General features: G+C 35.3%; 1 protein-coding gene across 3 annotated transcripts in view; it reads left to right on the forward strand.

Annotated features, from left to right (window-relative positions):
• AP3B1 (adaptor related protein complex 3 subunit beta 1) overlaps positions 1 to 22,011 on the forward strand; it is a 165,507-nt gene that overhangs the window by 15,503 nt on the left and 127,993 nt on the right. For 2 of the 3 annotated variants that reach the window (XR_014025209.1, XM_081318391.1), the window contains exons 2-4: positions 7,485 to 7,560; positions 10,091 to 10,165; positions 20,907 to 21,002. Coding sequence is in view for 2 of the 3 variants with exons in the window: in XM_081318391.1 (XP_081174517.1) it covers positions 7,485 to 7,560; positions 10,091 to 10,165; positions 20,907 to 21,002 (247 nt within the window). In the remaining variant the exon portion in view is untranslated. Of the gene's footprint in view, positions 1 to 2,336; positions 2,543 to 7,484; positions 7,561 to 10,090; positions 10,166 to 20,906; positions 21,003 to 22,011 lie in introns of those variants that run through there. The other variant, XM_081318392.1, reaches the window with a different exon arrangement.

A 22,011-nucleotide genomic window follows, 5' to 3' on the forward strand; every position in this document is an offset into this window, starting at 1 on the left:
CCACATTTGTAAATTTCTACATTATTGGATTGTTAGGTAGAGATTTCCTAAATAATGTGAAATGAATTTGCTAATGTAATTAATGTTTGATATAGCAATACCAAATTACACCACAAGATGTCACTCAAATAGCTATAGTATAGTATGATAGCAGAAAATTAAATTTGAGTCTTGTAATTATATAGCTTCTGAATAGGTTTTGCACATGCTCATATTGCATCATATTTTGAAGCAAAGTTCATTTAGAATGATAAAAACTGGTTCATTTACTGTAGGAAGCATTGCTATAACTAATAAATTATTTTTACAGAAAAATATAATTTTACTACATTAATAGAGCTCCCTGTACAGTATGTGTACACATGAATTCTTGTATGTTGAGGGCCATGATTTATTAGCTTTTCTGAATTATTGTGAAGGAATATAGACCTGGCCTTAGAATAAGCGAACTGTTAAAAGGAGATTTTTTGGAAAAGGTTGCTCAGTCCTGAGAAAAAGAAAATTAGGAGAAATTCCAAATAGCCTTCTTGTGATTTTGTTTAGTATAAGAAGGGCAAAGTGAAGCTCTTATGGGCTTTAAGATTATGTCCTTGCACTGTACAATAATTCAGAGCATCCCTGCTATGCCTGTTCCTTGCCTCCATTGAAAGGCTGACAATCACATAGTTGATATCATAGCAACTACCATTGAGAGATCCATTAGAAAGGGCTGATAGCATCTCTTATCTCACTAATTTGAAGTGCAACTTTCTCTTTGTTACATTCCCTATGGCTTTTAAAATATGAGTTTTGCTTATAGAGTACCTTAAATTTCAGGTCACCAGTAAGGTCTTTGACCTCATTTCTGTCTCTTTAATAATGTATATACTGTACATATCTGCCCCCACCAGGTAAACCAGACCAGAAAATCATCTCCACAAGAAGGGTAACACTACTTTTTTTGAGAATGGTTATAATAACAGAATCTTTCAAGCGTGATTGTGCTACATCAGGGGTTCCCAACCATGGGTGCTCGCATGTATCTCTGTCAAGGTTATCTTCCTTACTTTCTATAATAAGCAAAGTTTTTGAAATTAATTTGATGCAAAGATAAAGGCAATCCTTTAGATAACAAGATGTCAATCATCTAGCGATACAAAGATCAATTGAATTAAAATCTGAATCACATTTCTCAGCAATAAACATATGTCATATTAATGATGTGTACTCCCAGACGTTTTGCCCCATCCAAATTGTATTTTTTTGATTAATGATAATCTTAATGATTAATGAGTTTATCTGTGTAAAAAATGTTACAATAGTCTGTCAAGATTGTTGCTAAATATAGGTAGAAAAACTAGGACATTGTTTCTAGGTAAGTCTGTTGCAATGCTGAGCTGAAAAGTAGTTCTAACTATTGGAATTTATGCTTCCACTGATAATGCTAGTCCAGGAGGGTGCCAAACTATAAAAATAAACTTTTAGGAGGAATGAACTTTCTTCTAGCATCAATTACAAAACTTTATTCAGACTGAATGGTTCCCAATCTATAGTGTCTCCATCTTTCTGGATTACGTTTCACCTTTATCCATCCAAAAATAACTTCCAGGCCCTAATCCAGGAGTTCCACAATCTTTGTTATTTGAAAGTTGAAAATGAGCAGGGGAGAATGGAGAATTATTTGTAGATTCATTATTTTCTGTTCCATTCTTCCTGCATTAACAAAGGGCAATATGTCTGCATAAACAATCATTTTATTTGGTAATTTACTTTGTATCTAAATGCTATCTATAGGGAGTAACTTTAATAATATTAAACAATTGTGCAGCTTGGGTGAAGGAGGAAAGAAAAAATATCTTGTTAATTATCTAATTCTCTGTTTTATTAATTGTATAGAATGGATTGGAATAGGATAATTAACTGAAGCTATTTCACTAAAAGTCTTAGTTGATGAAGCCTATTCGTTTCATACTTTTAAACTGCCCTGGTTCTGGTTTCTGAATTCTTTAGCTTTGTATTTTACTACTTCATGTCAGTACCACCTTTTAATTAACATTTCTCTAGAATGCAAAATACATTATATTCCTATTAATTTCATATTAAGGTAACTTTTAACTTGCTTTGGGATGTATGCTTCATGTTCCCAAATGATTTTTATTGAAAAATTAGAATAAGGTAACAATAGAATAAGAATGATTTTCATGTTTTGCTGTGTCATGCTGTTTGTTGAAGTTGGCAAGTAAGATATGTTTCTGTGAGGAAATGATCGTTGATAGAGTATGCATTTCCTTAAAGTGAAGGGAGTTGGTATCCTGTTACTTCATAATCATGCTACAGTCTTGATCAGTAGCTTTCACTACAAGTATGCTTGTTTCTTTTTGCTAAATTTGGAGGCCTGGAACAAGTACTCTTTGTTAGATAAATTCAGTGGGGTTGCTTGCAGGATTACATTTATTCTTGAAAAGGCAGAGATGCTCAACGTTACTCTAAAATCGGAGCCTACTGAGGAAGAAAATAGCATTACTAGCTTTTCTGTTGAATCATACGAAGAAAATCTTTCTTTGTAAGTATTTCATTAAGTTAACTTCATTTTTTCCTTTGTTTTGATGACTTTTCTTTCACTTCAGATTCTAACTGAATGCAGTACGGTAGCATTCCTGATGCAGGCTGCAAAGAGCAATGGAGTGTGACTCAGATTCACTGCTACTTCTGCTGTGCTTTAAAAAAAATCTCATTCTTGCCAAGTATTTGAACATGAACACTGCACTTATTGTGGTTGAATACATTTGCTGCACCTTGGGGTGGGAGGAAGAGGAGAGAAATAGTTGTTTTATCTTATGGCAGCACATTTATGGAGGAAATCTGTTGCACTGGTGACATGTAGGTGGCTTGGGCTCACAAAACATTTTAAGTTGTTCTTAAAATGAAAAAAAATACTATCTTAGTGCAGACTAGGCAGACAATTTGTCCTATGAAAAACTTTTTATACTGGAAGGCTGTGGCATAATTTTCTATTTCCCCTTTTACAAACTGAAAGACCTCATGGCCAAGTATCTCCTTCTAAGGGATTCCTAGTAATTATTATAGATGACCACCAATCAAACTGGTAATCTCCAGTTCAGGGTTTTTCAAAGTGATCAGTATCAACCTCCAAGGACCAATGGGACTATCCAAAGTTATTATGTTATTTGTAATACTGTTAGCTAAAATAGTATTTATTGCATTATTTTTCATATAATAAATAATAAATTTAAATTGGAAATAAAAGCACAACTTTTCTTTCTACTTATAGTCTCAGAAAATATCAGTGAGAAACATCATATTTTATTTATTTATTCAATTTCTGTAACAGCCCATTTCAGTCAATGACTCTGGGCAGCTTATAATTAAAAAAAATTACAGTTGAAAAATTTTAAAACAATAAACAACAATAAAAATCCAAAATAAATATACATAGCATTTAATGGGATATATGTAAGAAGAATAAACTTTGTTCAACATTGGAAGCAAGGCCCAATTCCAACAATACCTGATTGGAAACTTAAACTTGGAAAATACATAGCAATGACAAAACTAACAGTATATCTACATAATAAAAGTTTAAAAGAAATTGAAACTTTAGCAAGAATGGTTCCCATACATACAACATCACTTAGTAATGTAAACATAATCACTTAGAGTCTGGTTTCATAGGGGGCCTAAATGCCTGTAGATATTGCAAATTAGCAAATGTATTTCTGGGATTTTCTCTGTATACGGGGCTTAGTATCCTCCCCATGTGTGACTGTGGGATCCCATGTCAAACTGTAGATCACACTATGATCAGCTGTAAGCTGAGGGCGTATATCAGTCCAGTATCTGATTTTTTTTAATATAACCGATGCTGTGCTTCAGTGGTTAGATAGCCTAGACATTGGATTTGAATGTATTTTTAACATTTACTGTATATTATAGTGTGCTTTACTAAAAATGTTAATACATGTTGCTAGTCTATGCATGATATGCCATATGCTAAATACATAAATAAATAAGCAAGCAAGCAAGCAGATATATAAAATGGAGAGGTCACAAACCCAATAATTATTTTTTATCTTCTTGTTTCTTTGTACTTTTTGGTATTTTAATTCTTGTTAAATTTGTCTGTAAAATTCAGAGAGGCCCGGTCATATAACACCCCAGATTTAACAATTGAGAAAAAAGTCTGGATGGTGGACATTGCAATATAAGGATACAGCAGAATAAATAAGAAATAACTGAGAAAAAAATAATGACAGAAATAAAAATAGAAATAGAATGGCTGTGGCAAAAGAAAGCAAAGATAGTACCAATAGTATCGTAATAAGGCATCTTGGGTGCAATCCCTAAACAACTGGAACACCCCTTGAACACCTTTGGCATTGACAAAATTACCAGCAGTTATTTGCAAAGGCAACTTTACTCAGAACAGCTTGCATCCTGCAACAATATGTTTAATATTATTAAACAACAATGTCTGCCTATCTCAGATCCTTGGGAAAGACTTGATAGACAAAAATATAAATTCCAGTCTAAACATCTGTATGACTGAGACCAATCATAATAATACTACTTTCCCACAATATGCTCTTGGTTTTAGCACATTAGATTGCAGAGATGATTTGTACTTCCTGTTTCATTATAGGAAGACTACTTTTTCTTGTTTCTCTAACCACTTTGGTTGTATAGTACAGAGGTCCCCAACCTTTGGGGTACTAGGTACCCGTTCTGTGGAGACAGGTTTTTCCCGTGGAACAGAGGGTGCGTGGTTTTGTGTACTGCCTCCATCTTGCAGATGGGGCTTTGCTTGTTTGTGCCGATCCATGGTCCGGGGGTTGGGGACCCCGGTATAGAATGTGTACTGGTAAATATCTTCTAAGCATCCGATAAATCCCATGCTGTGAATTCTGAAATATCCTTTTCCATATAACACCAGTATACAAAGGTACAATTTGTGAAACCTAGACATCAAAGCCTGTTAGCTTAGAAGGATTTAGCCCTTAGATAATACTTAATTTGCTACCTAGACATAGGGTATCATAGAGAATAGAATAGAGTAGAGTAGAGTAGAGTAGAGTAGAATAGAACAATAACTTTATTGTCACTTTGAATGTACACTAATCAGCATACATTAAAATGAAATTTTGTTGCATTCGGCTCTCAAAGGGTCACCACCTCCGATATATACGACATAAATATGACATAAATAAATAAATAAATAATGGAAATAAAAGAAGGAGCATTATCCTTAACTGAGCAAAGCAGCTTCCTTTTCTCCATCTTTCTGAGATGTAGCTCCTCTAGTCTTAAACTCTTCCACTTGTACACATTCAAAAATAACTATTAATTTAATAAGCATATTCCTGGAAGACTTAGATTTGTATTAGATGCAATGCCCTTAAGTATCTATCACTGTTCTGAATTCCATGCAGAAAAATATTTTTAAGAATAGAAAACTACTTTTTATCTTCTATATTATTGAGGAAATTTTCTTGTTTGTATGTTCTGGATTTTATGGATGTCAGAAAGTACAAATTAAGTTCAAATGCAGATTTAAAGGAAATTGGCCTTTTGACAAAATATTTGCTGCTCTAAATCAGGGTCGTGGCCTATTTGGAACCGGCCCGTGCAACCTGTGGGCTGGAGTGCATGCAGCTTAACTTGAGTGAGTGGCAGGCATGCAGCTCCACTTGTTCAAGATGAGCTGCACATGCATGCACGTGTGTGTTGGCCCATGGCTCATGCAGGTCAAGCTGCATGCACGCCAGCCTGCTGCTCATATGCAGCCCAGTTTTCCTTTCCCCCGGGGGGCCACCAAGCCACAAAGGTTGGGGACCACTGCTCTAAATGTAATAGTAAATATGAACTAATTTGAGGTAGTCCTTTAGAATTTATTTATTTATTTTTATTTTTATTCCATTTATATCCCGCCCTTCTCCGAAGACTCAGGGCGGCTTACAAGCTTAGCAGTAGCCTTCATTCTATGTATATGCCTGCTTATTAGGGCTTTCACACACACCCCAAGCGGCATTATTACAAAGTCAGCTTGATTGCCCCCAACAATCTGGGTCCTCATTTTACCTACCTCGGAAGGATGGAAGGCTGAGTCAACCTTGAGCCTGGTGGGATACGAACCTGCACTAATTGCAGGCAGCTGGTGTTACTTAAGGAGGCATTAGCCCACTGCTCCACCAAGGCTCCTTTAAAATGCTAAAAGGTAAAGGTAAAGGTTCCCCCGCACATGCATGCTAGTCGTTTCCGACTCTAGGGGGCGGTGCTCATCTCCGTTTCAAAGCCGAAGAGCCAGCGCTTGTCCGAGGACGTCTCTGTGGTCATGTGGCCGGCATGACTAGACGCCAAAGGCGCACGGAACGCTGTTACCTTCCCACCGCAGTGGTCCCTATTTTTCTACTTGCATTTTTACGTGCTTTTGAACTGCTAGGTTGGCAGAAGCTGGGATGAGTAACAGGCGCTCACTCTGCTACACGGCACTCGGGATTTGACCCGCCAAACTGCCGACCTTAGGAAGCTATTTTTTGTAACATAAACTTTATTTAAAATGGATTTTTTCCAGTTTGTGATGGGAATTATTTGCCAAAATGGGAAAATATAAAATCTTTGTTTCTAACATGTTCCAAGTTTTTTTGATGTGGTTTTTTTAAACTCTCATTTTTAGATAGAAGTTATTTTAGCCAGTCTCATAGTTGACATACTCTCACTAATGAATGGGTTGTGGGAAGAGAGTGTAGTGTGACCATGTTCATTACAGATGAACAGACCTGTCCAGTTTGATTTTGTTCAGTTCCTTACTTCTCCAAGTTAAATTAATTCAGTCTTATTTCTATATATATATATATTTGTGATTAAAAATGTAGGAAAAGTTTGATCTTGTGCAGTGGCTCTCAGTCATTTCTTCACCATGGACCCCCTTTAAATTCCTTTTGTCCCCAAGACTTAACTCAAGATTTAAATCATAACATTTCTTCAAGCCTTCACGGACCCACTGTGTCTTTGGTATTGAATTTATATTTCCATATTTTGTAAACAAAAAAATACAAAATAATAGTATATTTATAGCAGAGGTCTTCAAACCTGGCCCTTTTATGACTGGCTGAGGAATTATGGGAGTTGAAGTCCACAAATCATAAAAGGGCCAAGTTTGAAGACCCCTGATTTATAGTATTGTGTGTTTGGCTTTATTAGTCTGATAAGATAGCTGAACATATAAGCTTTTCCCTCTTATACTATTATATTCATCCTTCAAAATTCATTTTGATATATATATTGTACTTTATATATTTGATTTGTTCTAATAGGGAGATGCTTAATATCTCCCCCAAATGGAATTTGCAACAGGTTTTCTTTAGGTAAGTTTCTGCATTGCTGAATCTTGACATTGTGTTGCATGTCAAATCCCTTTTTTATAATTAATAACTTCACAATCAGGTTGTGATTCTAATAATCTTACATATTCATTTTCTCTTTTATAGAAATGAAGATCTTAAGCAGATGTTGGAAAGCAGCAAAGATTCTGCTAAATTGGAGGCTATGAAAAGGATTGTTGGAGTATGTTCAGCTTTTATTATGTGTATAATGCAGTTTGCATCTTTTTGAATTTGAACATCCATACAAATAATTTAATAAATTTACGTGTGCCTTGTGTCAGGACCCACCCCAAACCACGTCTTAGGAAGACAAAATTCTTGGAGTCAAATCTATTCCAAAAAGAATCTTTACTATGACATGCTTGGTTGTAGGAACGAGACAGGACTTAATATTATTCCATAAAGTAAACCCTTATAAAGAGTTCCCGGTTTAACCCCTCTTAACCCCATTTGGTCAGTCCCCCATCCTTTCTCTCGTATCATCCATCTCGTGGGAAAAAGGAACTTAGGACCCTTCATGTTTATTGCTGTCTTCCGTGACAAAAACCAGATGCTAGCCCCCCCTTTTGTTTCCCCAGTTCAAAAGTCTTCTCCTTTCCTTTGAAATGCCTATTGCCGGTTCAATACACATCTATTCTCTTCTCTTCGGGAGATGGCAGAATCCATGGAATAATGTTTGAAACATTCCATTTATGAATATGATATAAATGGATTCTGACACCTTGATTCCCAGCAACTCTGGGTGATTTACAAATGGTTTAAAACAGGGGTGTCAAACTTGCCGGCCCGCGGGCCAGATGCATCATGCAGAAGCCGTGCCCACCCCATTGCCAGCAATGGCAAAATCGTCCCGATACGTTGCGCAACATCACATGACGTTGCAAATTTGACATGTCTGGTTTAAAACATAAAAACGAAAACAAGAGACCAAAAATAAAGAGTAAGATGGCAAAACCAAAGAGAACAAAGGAAAAAAACTCACCCTGGCCAATGACTGAGTGAAGAACCAGGTCTTCAGAGGCCATTTGAAATAACAGCAGGATGGGTTCTGTTGGAATTTTTTTTGGGGGGGTACCTCATTATAGAGGGCAGCGGTTGCTATAGAGAACGCTTGCTTCCAAGATCCCAATAGATAGTGTAGTTTAATTGACGGCACTCAGGAGCATGCCAATTTTACAGCACCAGATCAGCTTGGTATTTTTTTTATCAGTTTTCTTTTCCCTACTTTATTGTTTTGAAGAACTTTCTAAGAGAGTGTCAAGAGAATTGAAAATGAGTTCAGTCAATGTGATTCTAAACTAATCTAAATGAAAAGAGCTTTTCTGTTCACAGGAGTCCATATATGGATCCAAACTGGACTGTTGTATATTTTGTTAAATATGATCTGAAGGATCATAAATATATAGGTTACTTTTCCTCTGTCTTGGCATTCTCCTCTAGATGCTGGTTAGGAAATTGTGGCAAGTGTTTTTTTTTTGCATCCTTATTTTTCCATTCAGACTCCCTATGGTTTACAGTGTCTGAAGTTCAAGTCCACATGTTGTTTATGCCAACATTTGGAAAAGCTGATGTATATTTTGAGTTAAAATACATCACCAGAGCTCAGAAACATATAAACAGATTTACACATAGTTTGCAAAACCTGAGTGCTAAGATGGATTAAAAATGTTTTTTTTAAAAAATTATAATATACATAAGTCGGTACATATTGATTATACAACATTGTGCAAAACACAGAAAAGAAACTATTAGCTGAAGAAAATAAGTCATGAGATAAGAAAATAAAAAGGACATACTTAAAATCTAATTAATGCCAACATTATTCTCAAGTCATTTTGATACCCTTTTATCCTTGAAAACCATCCTTATTTCCACCATATCTGTACACCAATTCATGCATTCCCTTTGTCCTTTAAAATTCTTACCTCTTTCTAAGATTCTCCTTAATCCTTCCAACCACAATTTTTTAAATGCTTTCCATTTCTTTAGACCTGTTAGTTGTATTTCGTGTATTAGTTCTGTGAGTCAGTCCTTATTTCATTCTCTCTCTATGACCAAGCTTAATGATCATTCACCTCCATATTCAGTTTATGTTTATTCAGCATCCAACTCTTTTTTTTAATATAAAGGAGAACATTCTAGTGAGGTTAAGGATTTTTTAAAAAAATATTCAATTTTTATTGAAATTACAGTGATCATGATTTTTATTTATTTTTCAAGTTCATCTCACATGAACTGATTCTGGGCAACATTATGAGACCAAATAGATTTTAAAAAGATTCCAAATATATTCTTTTATAGTATGCTATAGTTATTGCCATTTAAATAATGTATTACTTTAAAAAGTAATATTAAATATTGCTATTTTATTATACTATAAGTATTACTGAGATATTTGTGGAGTCTGGTAACAGTTTGGCTTTTCTTAAATCAGAATTTCCAGCAAAATTGGTATTCTAGATTATTTTGAACTGACCCTTGAACAAATTAAAGTAACTTACCTATTTACCTGTTTTAAATTAATTGAAATTTCTTTGAAAAATTGTGTAATTCATTATTTCTTTTAAGACATTATGTTATCAAAAGAGAAACTTCAGAGTTGAAGGAACGGTTGAAAATTGAAATATACTGTTAGTATATATGTATTAAATTATTGGCTGTATTTTAAAGTAGCATGTTATATTAAAGGATTTTTTTCTTTTTCTTTTAAGATGATTGCCAGAGGAAAAAATGCATCTGAGTTGTTTCCTGCGGTAGTGAAGAATGTAGCAAATAAAAGTATTGAGGTGCGGTAACAAAACACTTGTTCTTTTACTTCCAAGAGCATCTTTTAAAATTTCTAAGTCTTTTTAATCAGAGGTAATTACAGATAGTCCTCGACTTACGACCACAATTGAGCCCAAAATTTTGGTTGCTAAGCAAGACACTTGTTAAATGAATTTTCCCCATTTTATGACCTTTCTTGCCACAGTTGTTAAGTGAATCACTGCAGTTGTTAAGTTAGTGACACGGTTATTAAGTGAATCTGGCTTCCCCATTGACTTTGCTTGTCAGAAGATTGCAAAAGGTGATCACATGATCCTGGGACACAGCAATTGTCATAAATGTGAGTCAGTTGCCAAGTGTCCAAATTTTTATCGTGTGACTATGGGGATGCTGCAATTGTTATAAGTGTGAAGAACGATCATAAGTCACTTTTTTCAGTGCCACTGTAACTTCAAACAGTCACTAAGCAAATTGTAAGTCAAGGACTACCTGTACAGTAATTATTATAATGTTCCAGTGAAATAGGTGTAGAAAACGTAATGAATCTTCTATGATATGAGCATGTGATATTCTTAAATCATGGTAAGGCCTTTTTTATAGGTCATAATAGGTCTAGCTATTCCTGTCTGTTGACCTTGTTCAGTGTATTTACTGGGGATGACTTTACTTTTAATAGTAATTCCTGTCAGTTATTTGTTGCCTTTGCTAAACTGTAAATGTTAAGGACAGCTCTGTCATTAATATTTGGCATGATTCTGTACATATTTATTGTTTGGCAAAGCATCTGTCCCTATTAATATACTTTGGTACAAATATTTCTGCCCCCACCAGGTTACCTCTGACTAGGTTAGTTCTGACCATCACTGATGAAATAATGATAAGTTAATTCTTGAACCAGAAGCCTGAGTCCTTCCAGGAGGATTGGGGCAAATGCAGTGCAGCAATTTGTGTATGTGCATGCCTACGCACACCTTTTTTTTTAGTGTTGACTCTTGGCAACTGCCTGTACAAGTCCCTGAGGTTTTCTTGGCAAAATTACAAAGTGGTTTGCTTTACCTCCTTCTTAGGGCTGAGAGAGAATGACTGGTCCAACTGGTTTCATGTCTAACATGGAGACTAGGACATTTGGTCTCCCAGTTTCTAGTCTGATGCCTTAACCACCACACTAAACTGGCTCTCATAATACCGTAATTACTTATACGTATATTTGTCACAGTAGAAGCAGAAGGCTTAAACTGAATGCATAAATTAATGATTGCATTTTTTTCTCATATTCTACAGTAATTGAAACATTTCAAATAAAAGCTCTGAAATATGTTGATACATTTCCCAATGTAGTAACAAGAGCAACAGCAGCAGCAACCACAATAATAAAGTTGGAAGGGACCTTGGAGGTCATCTAGTCCAACCCCTTGCTCAGGCAGGAAACCCTATACCATTTCAGACAAATGGCTGTCCAGTCTCTTATTAAAAACTTCTAGTGTTGGAGTATTCACAGCTTCTGGAGGCAGGTTGTTCCACTGGTTAATTGTTCTAACTGTCAGGAAGTTTCTCCTTAGCTCTAGGTTGCTTCTCTTTTTGGTTAGTTTCCATCCGTTGCTTCTTGTCCTGCCTTCAGGCGCTCTGGAGAATAGCTTGACTCCCTCTTTGTGGCAGCCCCTGAGATATTGGAACACGGCTATCATGTCAACCCTCGTCCTTCTCTTCATTAAACTAAAGGTAAAGGTAAAGGTTCCCCCGCACATGCGTGCTAGTCGTTTCCGACTCTAGGGGCCGGTGCTCATAGACATACCCAATTCCAGCAACCGCTCCTTATATGTTTTAGCCTCCAGTCCCCTGATCATCTTTATTCCTCTTCTCTGTACTCTGTACTCTTTCTAGAGTCTCAACATATTTTTTACATTGTGATGACCAAAACTGGATGAGTATTCCAAGTGTGGCCTTACCAAGGCATTGTAAAGTGGTATTAACACTTCAGGTGATCTTGATTCTATCCCTCTGTTAATGCAGCCTAGAACTGTGTTGGCTTTTTTGGCAGCTGCAGCACCCTGCTGGCTCATATTTAAGTGATTGCCCACTAAGACTCCAAGATCCCTTTCATAGTTGCTACTATTGAGCAAGATACCACCTATACTATATCTGTGCATTTGGGTTTTCTTGCCTAAATGTAGAGCCTTACTTTTTTCACCATTGAATTTCATTTTGTTAGATAGTGCCCAATTTCAAGTCTGTCAAGATCCTTCTGTATCTTAAGCTTATCTTCTGGAGTGTTGGCTATTCCTGCCAGCTTGGTGTCATCTGCAAATTTGATGAGTTCCCCATCTATCCCCTCATCCAAATAGTTGATGAAGTGCAGTGGGCCCAGAACAGAGCCCTGCGGCACCCTACTACACACTTCCCTCCATGTAGATGCAGTTCCATTGAGGACCACACGCTGAGTATGGCCGATCAGCCAGCTACGAATCCATCTGGTGGTGATGCTGTCTAACCCACATTTTTCTATCTTATCAAGGAGTAGGTTGTGGTCTACTTTATCAAATGTCTTACTGAGTCCAAGTAAATTATATCCACAGCATTCCTCTGGTCCACTAATTTTGTCACCTGGTCAAAGAAAGCAATAAGATTTGTCTGGCATGATCTGTTTTTGACAAACCCATGTTGGCTTTTATAAATGACTTTGTTTACCTCTAGGTGTTTGCTGATTCATTGTTTGATTATCTTTTCCAGAATCTTCCCAGGTATTGAGGTCAGGCTGATAGGTCTGTAGTTTCCTAGATCCATTTTTCCCCTTTTTTGAAGATGGGAACTACATCAGCTCTTTTCCACTCCTCTGGTAGTTCCCCAGTGCTCCAGGATCTTTGAAAGATATCATTCAGTGGTTCTGAGATCACATCTGCCAGTTCCTTCAGAACCTTGGGATATAGTCCATCTGATCTTGGTGATTTGAACTCATCTAGGGTGGACAAGTGCTCACTTACCATTTTCTTGCCTGTCTTAACTTGTGTTTCTACTCTGTTTTTATGATATTGTTTTTGATAGGTTGGACTATATTTCTTTTGTATTCTCAAACTTTTTTTTAATAAAAATGCTTGTTGCTGTATCAGACTTAAAAGCAGGTTCATGGAGAAAATATATCTATTACTCTTAATAGCACACTTGGATTTTCTTTACTGTCAAGGTAGAGGATAAAGGGAACAGTCATAATTGGAGGAAAATATAGAGACTTGATTGTCTATGAAACATTAAGTAAAAGCATTATCCTGAAAGGTGAATTGATTTGTCATTGCTATTTTAGGCAGAATTACGTATTCCAAGGGCTCTGAATATAGATTATTAAGACCTCTGCGTTTGCTTAGATTGTATAATAATATGCTTTCTCTCATTACTTTTTTCTTTCAGCTGCTTTTATAGCAAGGCATTACAATACGTTAGGAGGATACAACTTTTTTTTTGAAACCAAGGATGTTTGCTGTTATGAATAGGTTATTAATTGTTATGTTTGATTTAATGTACAATGTTTAAATGTAAAGGAATGATCTCATTAAATAGACCTAGTAAAATCATTCATATATATATATTTTAAAAAATATTTTTCTGCACATCAGTGGGAACTTTTGTGCAAACTGTTTAGATTTCATGGGAGTTCTACACTAAACTATAACTTGTACATTTTGTTTTACTTGGTACTCTATCTAAACCATTTCTTTCTCCACTATTCTTTTCTCTCTAATTTGGATTCTTCATAGAATTACAGAATTGGACAGAGTCATTTAGGCTGCTCCAAGGAGGAATCCAAATTTTAGATCACATCCAGTGAAAGGAAGCCCATCAGTTCTCTTAGTAATTGGTTTTTGAACTATTACTTTTCAGAAACTTTTCCTAACATTCAACTGTAATCTAATGTTATGTAAAATTAAATCTATTACTCCATGTCATGCCTTAAAGCAGGGGTCCCCAACCCCCAGGCCGTGGACCAGTACTGGTCTGCGGCATGCCAGCAACCAGTCCACACAAATAAGCAAAGCCCCATTCGCAAGATGCAGGCAGCACAAAAAACCATACACTCTCCGGTCCGTGGAAAAACCTCTCTCCATGGAACCGGTCCCTGGTGCCCAAAAGGGTGGGGACCTCTGCCTTAATGGATGATATAAAGATATCTTGTCCTTCTCTTATTGCTGCACAGTATTTGGATTTTTGAAGATTATCATATCCTCACTTAGCTCAGTTTATTCATTCTTCATAGTACATAATGTTTGCATGTATCCTTCTTAAATTAATTATATCTAATAATTAAAATGAAGTCTGTTGTATGAAGGCGATCATTTCTCATCACTAAAATAATATCTCCCATCACCTTGAACTCCTTTTCTTATTAACATCTCAGCCAGATAGTTCTCCTTATCTTTGTTCTGAATTTATTCATGTTTACTTTATTGAACTCCAAGATACTGTATCAGCTGCTCTAAACTCCAGTGATCAAGTTATCAGATCTTTAACACTTTTCTAACGGGATTTGGAGCCTGATTAGTTGGACCATCTCTTTTGGATCCAGACACAGTGATTGATCTGTATTGACCTTCTCCTTTGGATCCACAGACTTTGGTAGTTGATCTCTGTCCAATCCTTCCTTAATATATCAAGAGAGTATTCATGTTATAATGCTTTTATGGTTACTACTCTTAAATGTGTTCTTATAATGTAGGAATGGGTATTTTCTGACCAGGGGCTGTATAATCACATTTGTTTTTCTTAGTATCCTTTGCCTCAAGTCATCCTGAGTTTACTTTCCCAATTACCTTTTCTACAATTCTGGAAAATTTCTGTAGTTTTCCTTGGTGATATATGCCTCTTTCCAAAAAATTTACAGGTATATTTTTTTCTATTCAGATCTTTACTAAGAATTTTGTGTCGTCATGTTTGCTTCTTCTGCAATCCTTGCTATTCGTCTGCACTGTGTATACTTCAACATGTCCTTTTCAGGAACTCCACTGATAATGAATTCCTTTTCCCATTGCATTCTCCTGTGGAATTCCATTTATCATTTCTAACTCTGATTTCATGATACATGCTCAACTATGTTCCTGAATGAAGGTGAATATACGTGTCCCAGGATAATATTGCAGGATCCCAACTGGGACCAGAGGTTTTGTCTTCTGAGCTTTCGGACTCATTCTCAGGGAACTTCTCTCTAGCTAGATGGTCCCAGTGACCAACCCAGATTGGATCCTGCAACTACATTCAGCTTTAGTTTTCTGGAAGAATCATGCATTGTAGAGTTTGTGTTCCAACAGATGTCAGACTAATTAAAGTCATGCAGGCAAGTAAAGTGGAGTGCTTTGGGCATGGTGGGGGGTTAGTTCACTACAGTTTCCTAAAGCTCACATGCCTTCATGGTTTTATTTTCCATGAAAAATCAATGGAAGCACTTTCAGTGGGATGATTTGATAGGAGGTGCAGAAAAGTAGTTCAGGGCCCACAGGTGGCCTGTGGGTTATGGATTTATGATCCCTAGCTTAAATCAACCTTACAATATGAGCTACTTTAAAACCAATGGGAAATACTGCATGGAGCTACTTGCAGCTAGCTCTCTCTTTCTCTCTCTCTCTCTCTCTATCTTCATTAAGAGGAATGTAGTCTGTTGTACTTTATTGTATATCTTATTATTGACAATGTACTAGGTATTATGAGATTGGCTTCTAGTAATAGGACTAGGAATTTATGAGGTAAGAGATGTAGCGGGTTTTTTATACAGACTGCATATCCAAAGATAATCCTTCATAATCTTTATAACATGATATCAAATTTACCTGAAAGGTGTCATTATAGGTTTTTATTAGAACAATTCTTTAGAATTGTTAATGTTTAGAAACTGAAGCATTGAATGAAGTAGCTCTTTTTAAGAATATGGGATTATGAACAACAAATTATTTCAGACAAATATTATAGATATATTTTAATAAACCATTTAATGTTATTAGTAACATCTAAACTGAATAATGAAAAAACAATAATTCACTAAGGTGAGAATATTTCATGTTAAAATAACCATATGGTTCTTCCTAAGAGAGAATTATTTCCTCTTTGACTGCCAACCAGCTTCCTTTATATCTGTACTGGGAAATTTGAGCCAGCCAACATGTAAGCTTAATATTCCAAATAAAAGTCCTCCAATATATTCATATTTCATTTTAGGGAGGAGTTAATGTACCCTCACATCAGCATTAGTTAAACTAATTCTGATCCAGCGCAGAAATGTTTGCCTATGTTTTGAAAGATACTAAAGCAAAGTTTTATTGCCTGCTACAAACCCTGTATCACATCTTGCTTGTAATAATTAATGGAATATGTTAATGTGTTAGCATGGTATTAACATGATTTATGAAACTACATATTATGTACTAAGCACAACATACTGTACAACTGTGTTGTGAACACAGAGCTAGCAATAATCTCTTTATATATATATAGATATTTTATTGGTTTTTAACTATAATAATCTCCAGTGCCTGGTGTAGAGCGTGTTGTTTTGGTTTATATTTTAACAAGAAAAAAAGATAGTAATAATTAATTAACAGTCAATAATGATTAAATTTGATAATTTCATAATTAATATATTAGTTAATAATACATTTCTTTGATCTTCCCTTTTTCCATTTGTATTTTCCTTCTTCAACATTAGCCAAAATATAATTCTTAATATTTTCAATATATAAATGTTTAGGTATAGGCATTTTTTATATTTATACAAATAATAATAATTATATATATAACATTTTTTCAGCTTATATTATTCTCATAACCATCATCTCATTAGTTCAGCATACATCCTATTTTTATAATTTTTGTTCGCTTAGATTCCCTTATATTCAATCCAATTCTTATCAGTCATAATTTCTTCATATTAGTCATCTCAATGTCTAAATTTTCCCATTTAGGTACATCATCCTAATATTTTATGTCATGCTTTATAAAAATACTTTTTAATTGTCTTACAGTATCTAGATATAACATCCTTTTTAATCAGTTTATATTTTACTTATATATTAATAAAAGTTACATCAACCTAATATTTTAACATTTAATATATTATAAAACATACTATATTACTTAAATCCATTATCCTTCTTGTTATACAGCCCCTGTATGTTCGAAATTCTCTGTTCTTTTAGCCATATTCAAACAAACGTTTATTCATGTAATAGTCTTAACTGGTAGGGCGAGTCAAATCTCTTGTATCTGTCTCTGATCTTCTTTTGCCAAGTAGTTTTCCAAGTAATCCGCTTACCCAACAGTTCCTGTATTTTTACAAATGTTGGGAATACAAAAGATGAAGTAAGTAAGATAAATTCTTTCTGTCCCCCAAACTTTAATAGTTCTCCTAATAATTCCATTTTTCTTGTTGTATCAGAACGTTGTAGATTTTTTCCTGTTTGTGTCAAATTGTAATTCTTTTTCTTTGTTATTTCATCAATTTCCTCATTCTCTTCTAGTTTGTAATCTGCTGTCTGATTTGTTTGTTCCTTTGTTGTTATTTCCTGGGTATTTTTTAATTGTAGATTTAGATTGGAAATATGCTTATTTAAACCCTCAAAGTTGTTTCGAATTTTGTCGTGGTTTGAATCTATTGTCATTTATATTTGTCCTAACATTACATACATTTCCTCCGGGAAACTATTTATCTTGCCTTGAAGTATTGCTTCTGGAGGCCCTTGATTTTCTAGGCTAAGTCCTTCAGAAGAAAATATTGAATGTGGCATCCTGTAATTTTTTGATATGTATGTGATATCCATGTTGTCTCCCCCATTCAAATAATCTTTCATCAATGTTTTAATTCAAAACTCGATTTATCAGTCAGTCAAAATTACAGATTCAGTATATTAAGCCACTTTAAATCCTTCCTGCAAATTCTCCTCTACAACAACAACAAAAACCCCAAGGTTTCCCCCCCTCCATAAACAGTTCTTAAGTTTAAGCAACAGACCAGGTGTTTTTGTTTTGTTTTGTTTCAAACACATTTAATGTTATAGCTGGCTCTTCCTTTGTTCCCAGCTGTCTTCAAGGTTATTTGCAATTCAAAGGAACAACTTTTTCTTTGTTTCTGGGCATTCTGCCAATTTCAGAGTCCTTATTGTTAGTGTTCTATTCTCTGATTCTCCACTAGATGCCAGCAGTTATTTCTTTTTTCAGTTTTTCTTTCAATCAAAAAGTTATTTTTGTTATATCTTTTTATAATTCCATCAGAAATTTTTTAGGATGTAATCTTGACAGTTTTTTAATTCGTAGATTTGTCCAGACTGAAATATTTTAAATCAAATTTTAGTATATCTCTTTTCACTTTTTATGTTAATTAGCCACTTCTGTCTAAGGGAATGGGGATATAGTCCTCTCCCTTCACTTCTGGAGGTTTTCTTGCTTTGGAGATCTTTTCAAGGATTTAAATAATAGATAGAAAAAGAAGATCGGTACTCTCACCAATTCCAAGCATGCTGTTCACCGATGTTTAGGTTCGTGCTGTGGGATTTTGGCTGCAAGCATCTTGGGTTAGACCAGGGGTCAGCAACCTGAAACAGTGAAAGAGCCACTCGGAACCGGTTCCCTCACAAAAGGAAAAACTGGGAGCCGCAAAAAATGTGTACACTTGTGCGCATGCGCAGAACAGGGTTTGACTGAAGAGTGGAGCCAAGGCGAGATATGCACCTACCCTGCATATTTGAATTGATTGGTTGAACTTTTTTAGTCCCACTTTTTTTTTTGAACTGCACATGGCAGAGGACTGGGAGCCGCATGCGGCTCCGGAGCCGCAGGTTGCAGACCTGTGGGCTAGACATTGATCTCACTCTAGCCCTTCTCCTCTTGGGTTCGGAGGGCTTTCCCTGGATCAAATGAAGCAATTGCTGTTGCTTCGTGATTGACGGGGCGCCCCTCCTTCACGGTCACCTCTCCGGGGCAACTTCGGACCCATCTAGGGTCTCCCAAGCAGGAAGAAACTAGCCGTGGGGAGCGGAGGACCACTCTCGCACAGCCATGCACTTCAGAGGCAAAAACTGGAAGCCACTGAGCCAGCAATAATCTCTTTCATGCTGGGTTATAGAAGTTAATGCTAAGATCACTTCCGTCTGAAGTTAGACTACAAAAATACATTTTTATTTATTTATTTAGTAGACTTATTTGCCACCCATCTCACCTCTCAGCAACTCTGGACAGCTTAAAACATTTAGTTTAAGCAAACAATATAACTAAAGTATCTTTGTGAAAGAAACCAGGTTGTATTATGAACAATTTCAGATACACATTGCTGGACTGTATACATTCCAACAACATATGAATGGAATATTGAGATATGTTTCCTCTTCTGCATGTTACTTTTGAATTCTCAGGGTAGTTTGGTTTTCTGTAGATTTTAATAGGCATTAAGGTACATAAATCAGAGATCTAATCCTGCAGTAGTGCTTGAAACCTATGAGGTAAGTGTATTGTAACAGTTAAAATTAACATCCCATGTCTGTCATACATTTACAATTATTAGTTGTAAGAATATTTTAAAATTTATTTCTACCTAGCTGTTCTTCTTATGTTTAATCCTTTATGTTATTTTATCATTCTCTGGATTTCTGGAAATTAAAAGTTTGCTAGTATTGATGTAGGCTTCTTTATTCGTTTCATACTATTTAGTCAACTTTTAAATAATTGTAAGGATTTTTGTTATTTACTTTTATATATAATTTTAAATAAAAATATTGGGAAATATTTCATACTTCCTTTTTCAGTTTTTTTAAAAAACCTGAAAGGTAAAGAAAAGTACTTGAAAAGGGAGAAAAGGAGAAAATGTGTTTTTGTCATTGGGTTTTCTCCCCCCCCCCCCACCAACCATCACATTTCTAGAAAAAGATCCAGTTACAGACCATGTGGTGGGACAAGGATTTCAAAGCTAGTCAAGGACATTTAGTTTAATCAAATTAATTTTTATAAACTGTGAATTGCCCTACACTTAATTTTAGGCTTCACATTAAAAGATGCAGAAAGTGACCTCGAAATATAATTGGTGATTTAGAGCAGAAATAACAAAAGGTTTAGTCAATAACTCATGAAGTTTGATATACTTGTATTGATAAACTAATTAAACAGATCTGCCTGTGTTGCTCAACGCTAATGTGGCTCTGTTATTATCAGTTTTAAAGGGAGGAGTGCTGTAACATTGAATGAAAGTAAATGATGAAAGAACGGTGCAGTCACGAAACTGAAGTTCTCCTGCCTCTGATCTCCAAGTGGTTTCAAGGAACGGAGGCTTTCTCTGCACACCTGCAGTCATTCACTATACAGGCCTCTTGTTGTCAGTGTTGATTGCTGCTTGTTCATAGTAGAACAACAAATAATTTAAAGCCTTGTAACCTTCTGTGATTTAATATGTTGCTTTTTGGCAGAACAGGCAGAAAAATATTTCTTCAGGTAGTGACAATAATTATAGCACAACTGTACTTAGAAGTTTTTTTTACAGTGTGTTTTTTACAACTCCTTATGGTCTATTTAAAATTGAAAATATTTTTTGTTCATTTAAACCTATATGGGCTTTATTTAGAAGTTAACTAAGCTGTAAAGTTTGTAAACTGTAGAATTTCAGTGATTTACCTGTTTAGAAACCCTGATTATAAAATGGAAGCGTATCATGACGCAGGGAATCTAGAATGTCCATAATGCAACAATCTTAATCATATGATGATACTAAATTTTAATATGTCCAAATGAACTGTTTTTGTTTTTCAGATTAAAAAACTTGTATATGTCTATTTGTTGCGTTATGCAGAGGAGCAGCAGGATCTGGCACTCCTGTCAATTAGCACCTTTCAGCGTGCTCTGAAAGTGAGTAAAATTAAATTAAAAGTAATTTTTTTTAACAAAGTATACTATTTTTATTTCTGAGTTAATCTGCTTTATTGCTTACATAAAGTGCCATTTCAAAAGTTGAAAGTGGTTAAATCCAATTTTACAGGTGTTTTCTCTTTATATAACTGAAGTTTACTTCTCTTTCAGCCTCTTGCAGGCATCTCAGATCTGCTCGGTAGGATTTTCTCATTCCTCTAGAGAAAGTTACAGACTTGTACTTAGGGTTAACAGGGAAGAAAAATTCATTCAATGTTTTTTTAATGGCAGTCACCATGGTTGACTCCAATCTGATTGGATGTAATAGATTGTCCTCCACAGATATCAAGCCTGGTGTTTCTCTAATTGAGTTAAAAACTTGAAGGTTTGTGAATACAATATTTATAGAAAACTGGAATGAAGTAACGTTGTTTTAACCAAATTCCTGGTAACAACTTTAGAGTGTTGGAGCCTTATACTCTCTTTGATGTTAACTACTGAAATAAATTGTAGTAGTACACATGTTATATGTTATATAACTGCTCCTGCTTAAACACTATTCTATTTGGACTGTGTCAGACATGTGTGGAATTCTAAAAGGAATGTAAAGACGTTGATAGAGGAATAAAATGCAATGACATTTTTCAGACATTTTATATATAGCAGGTGTGTGAAAGGCAGTTGCACAGTCTTGGGGAAAGGTACTGCTGTTTATAGGAATTGCAGATTTTAAAATAGCTGTAGAAATCTATCAGGTTATTTTTAATTGTTATGGTGTATTTTCTGGACTTAATAGCCTGTATATTCATCTGTAATGCAGATTGTGGTGACATCTCACAGAATTATTTATTTATCAGCTATCTGTGCCTGTCCATACTTAAAAGGTGGATTATAGGCTTTCTGACAGATAAAAAGCAGCAGGTGAAGCTAGGTAAAGTCACATTGAATACCCAAACTATTAGCATAACTGCCACCCCTCTGGGCTGTGTGCTCTTTCCATTATTCTTTT

This window comes from Vipera berus, assembly GCF_964194415.1.
Source record: "Vipera berus genome assembly, chromosome: 2".
Classification (NCBI taxonomy): domain Eukaryota; kingdom Metazoa; phylum Chordata; class Lepidosauria; order Squamata; family Viperidae; genus Vipera; species Vipera berus.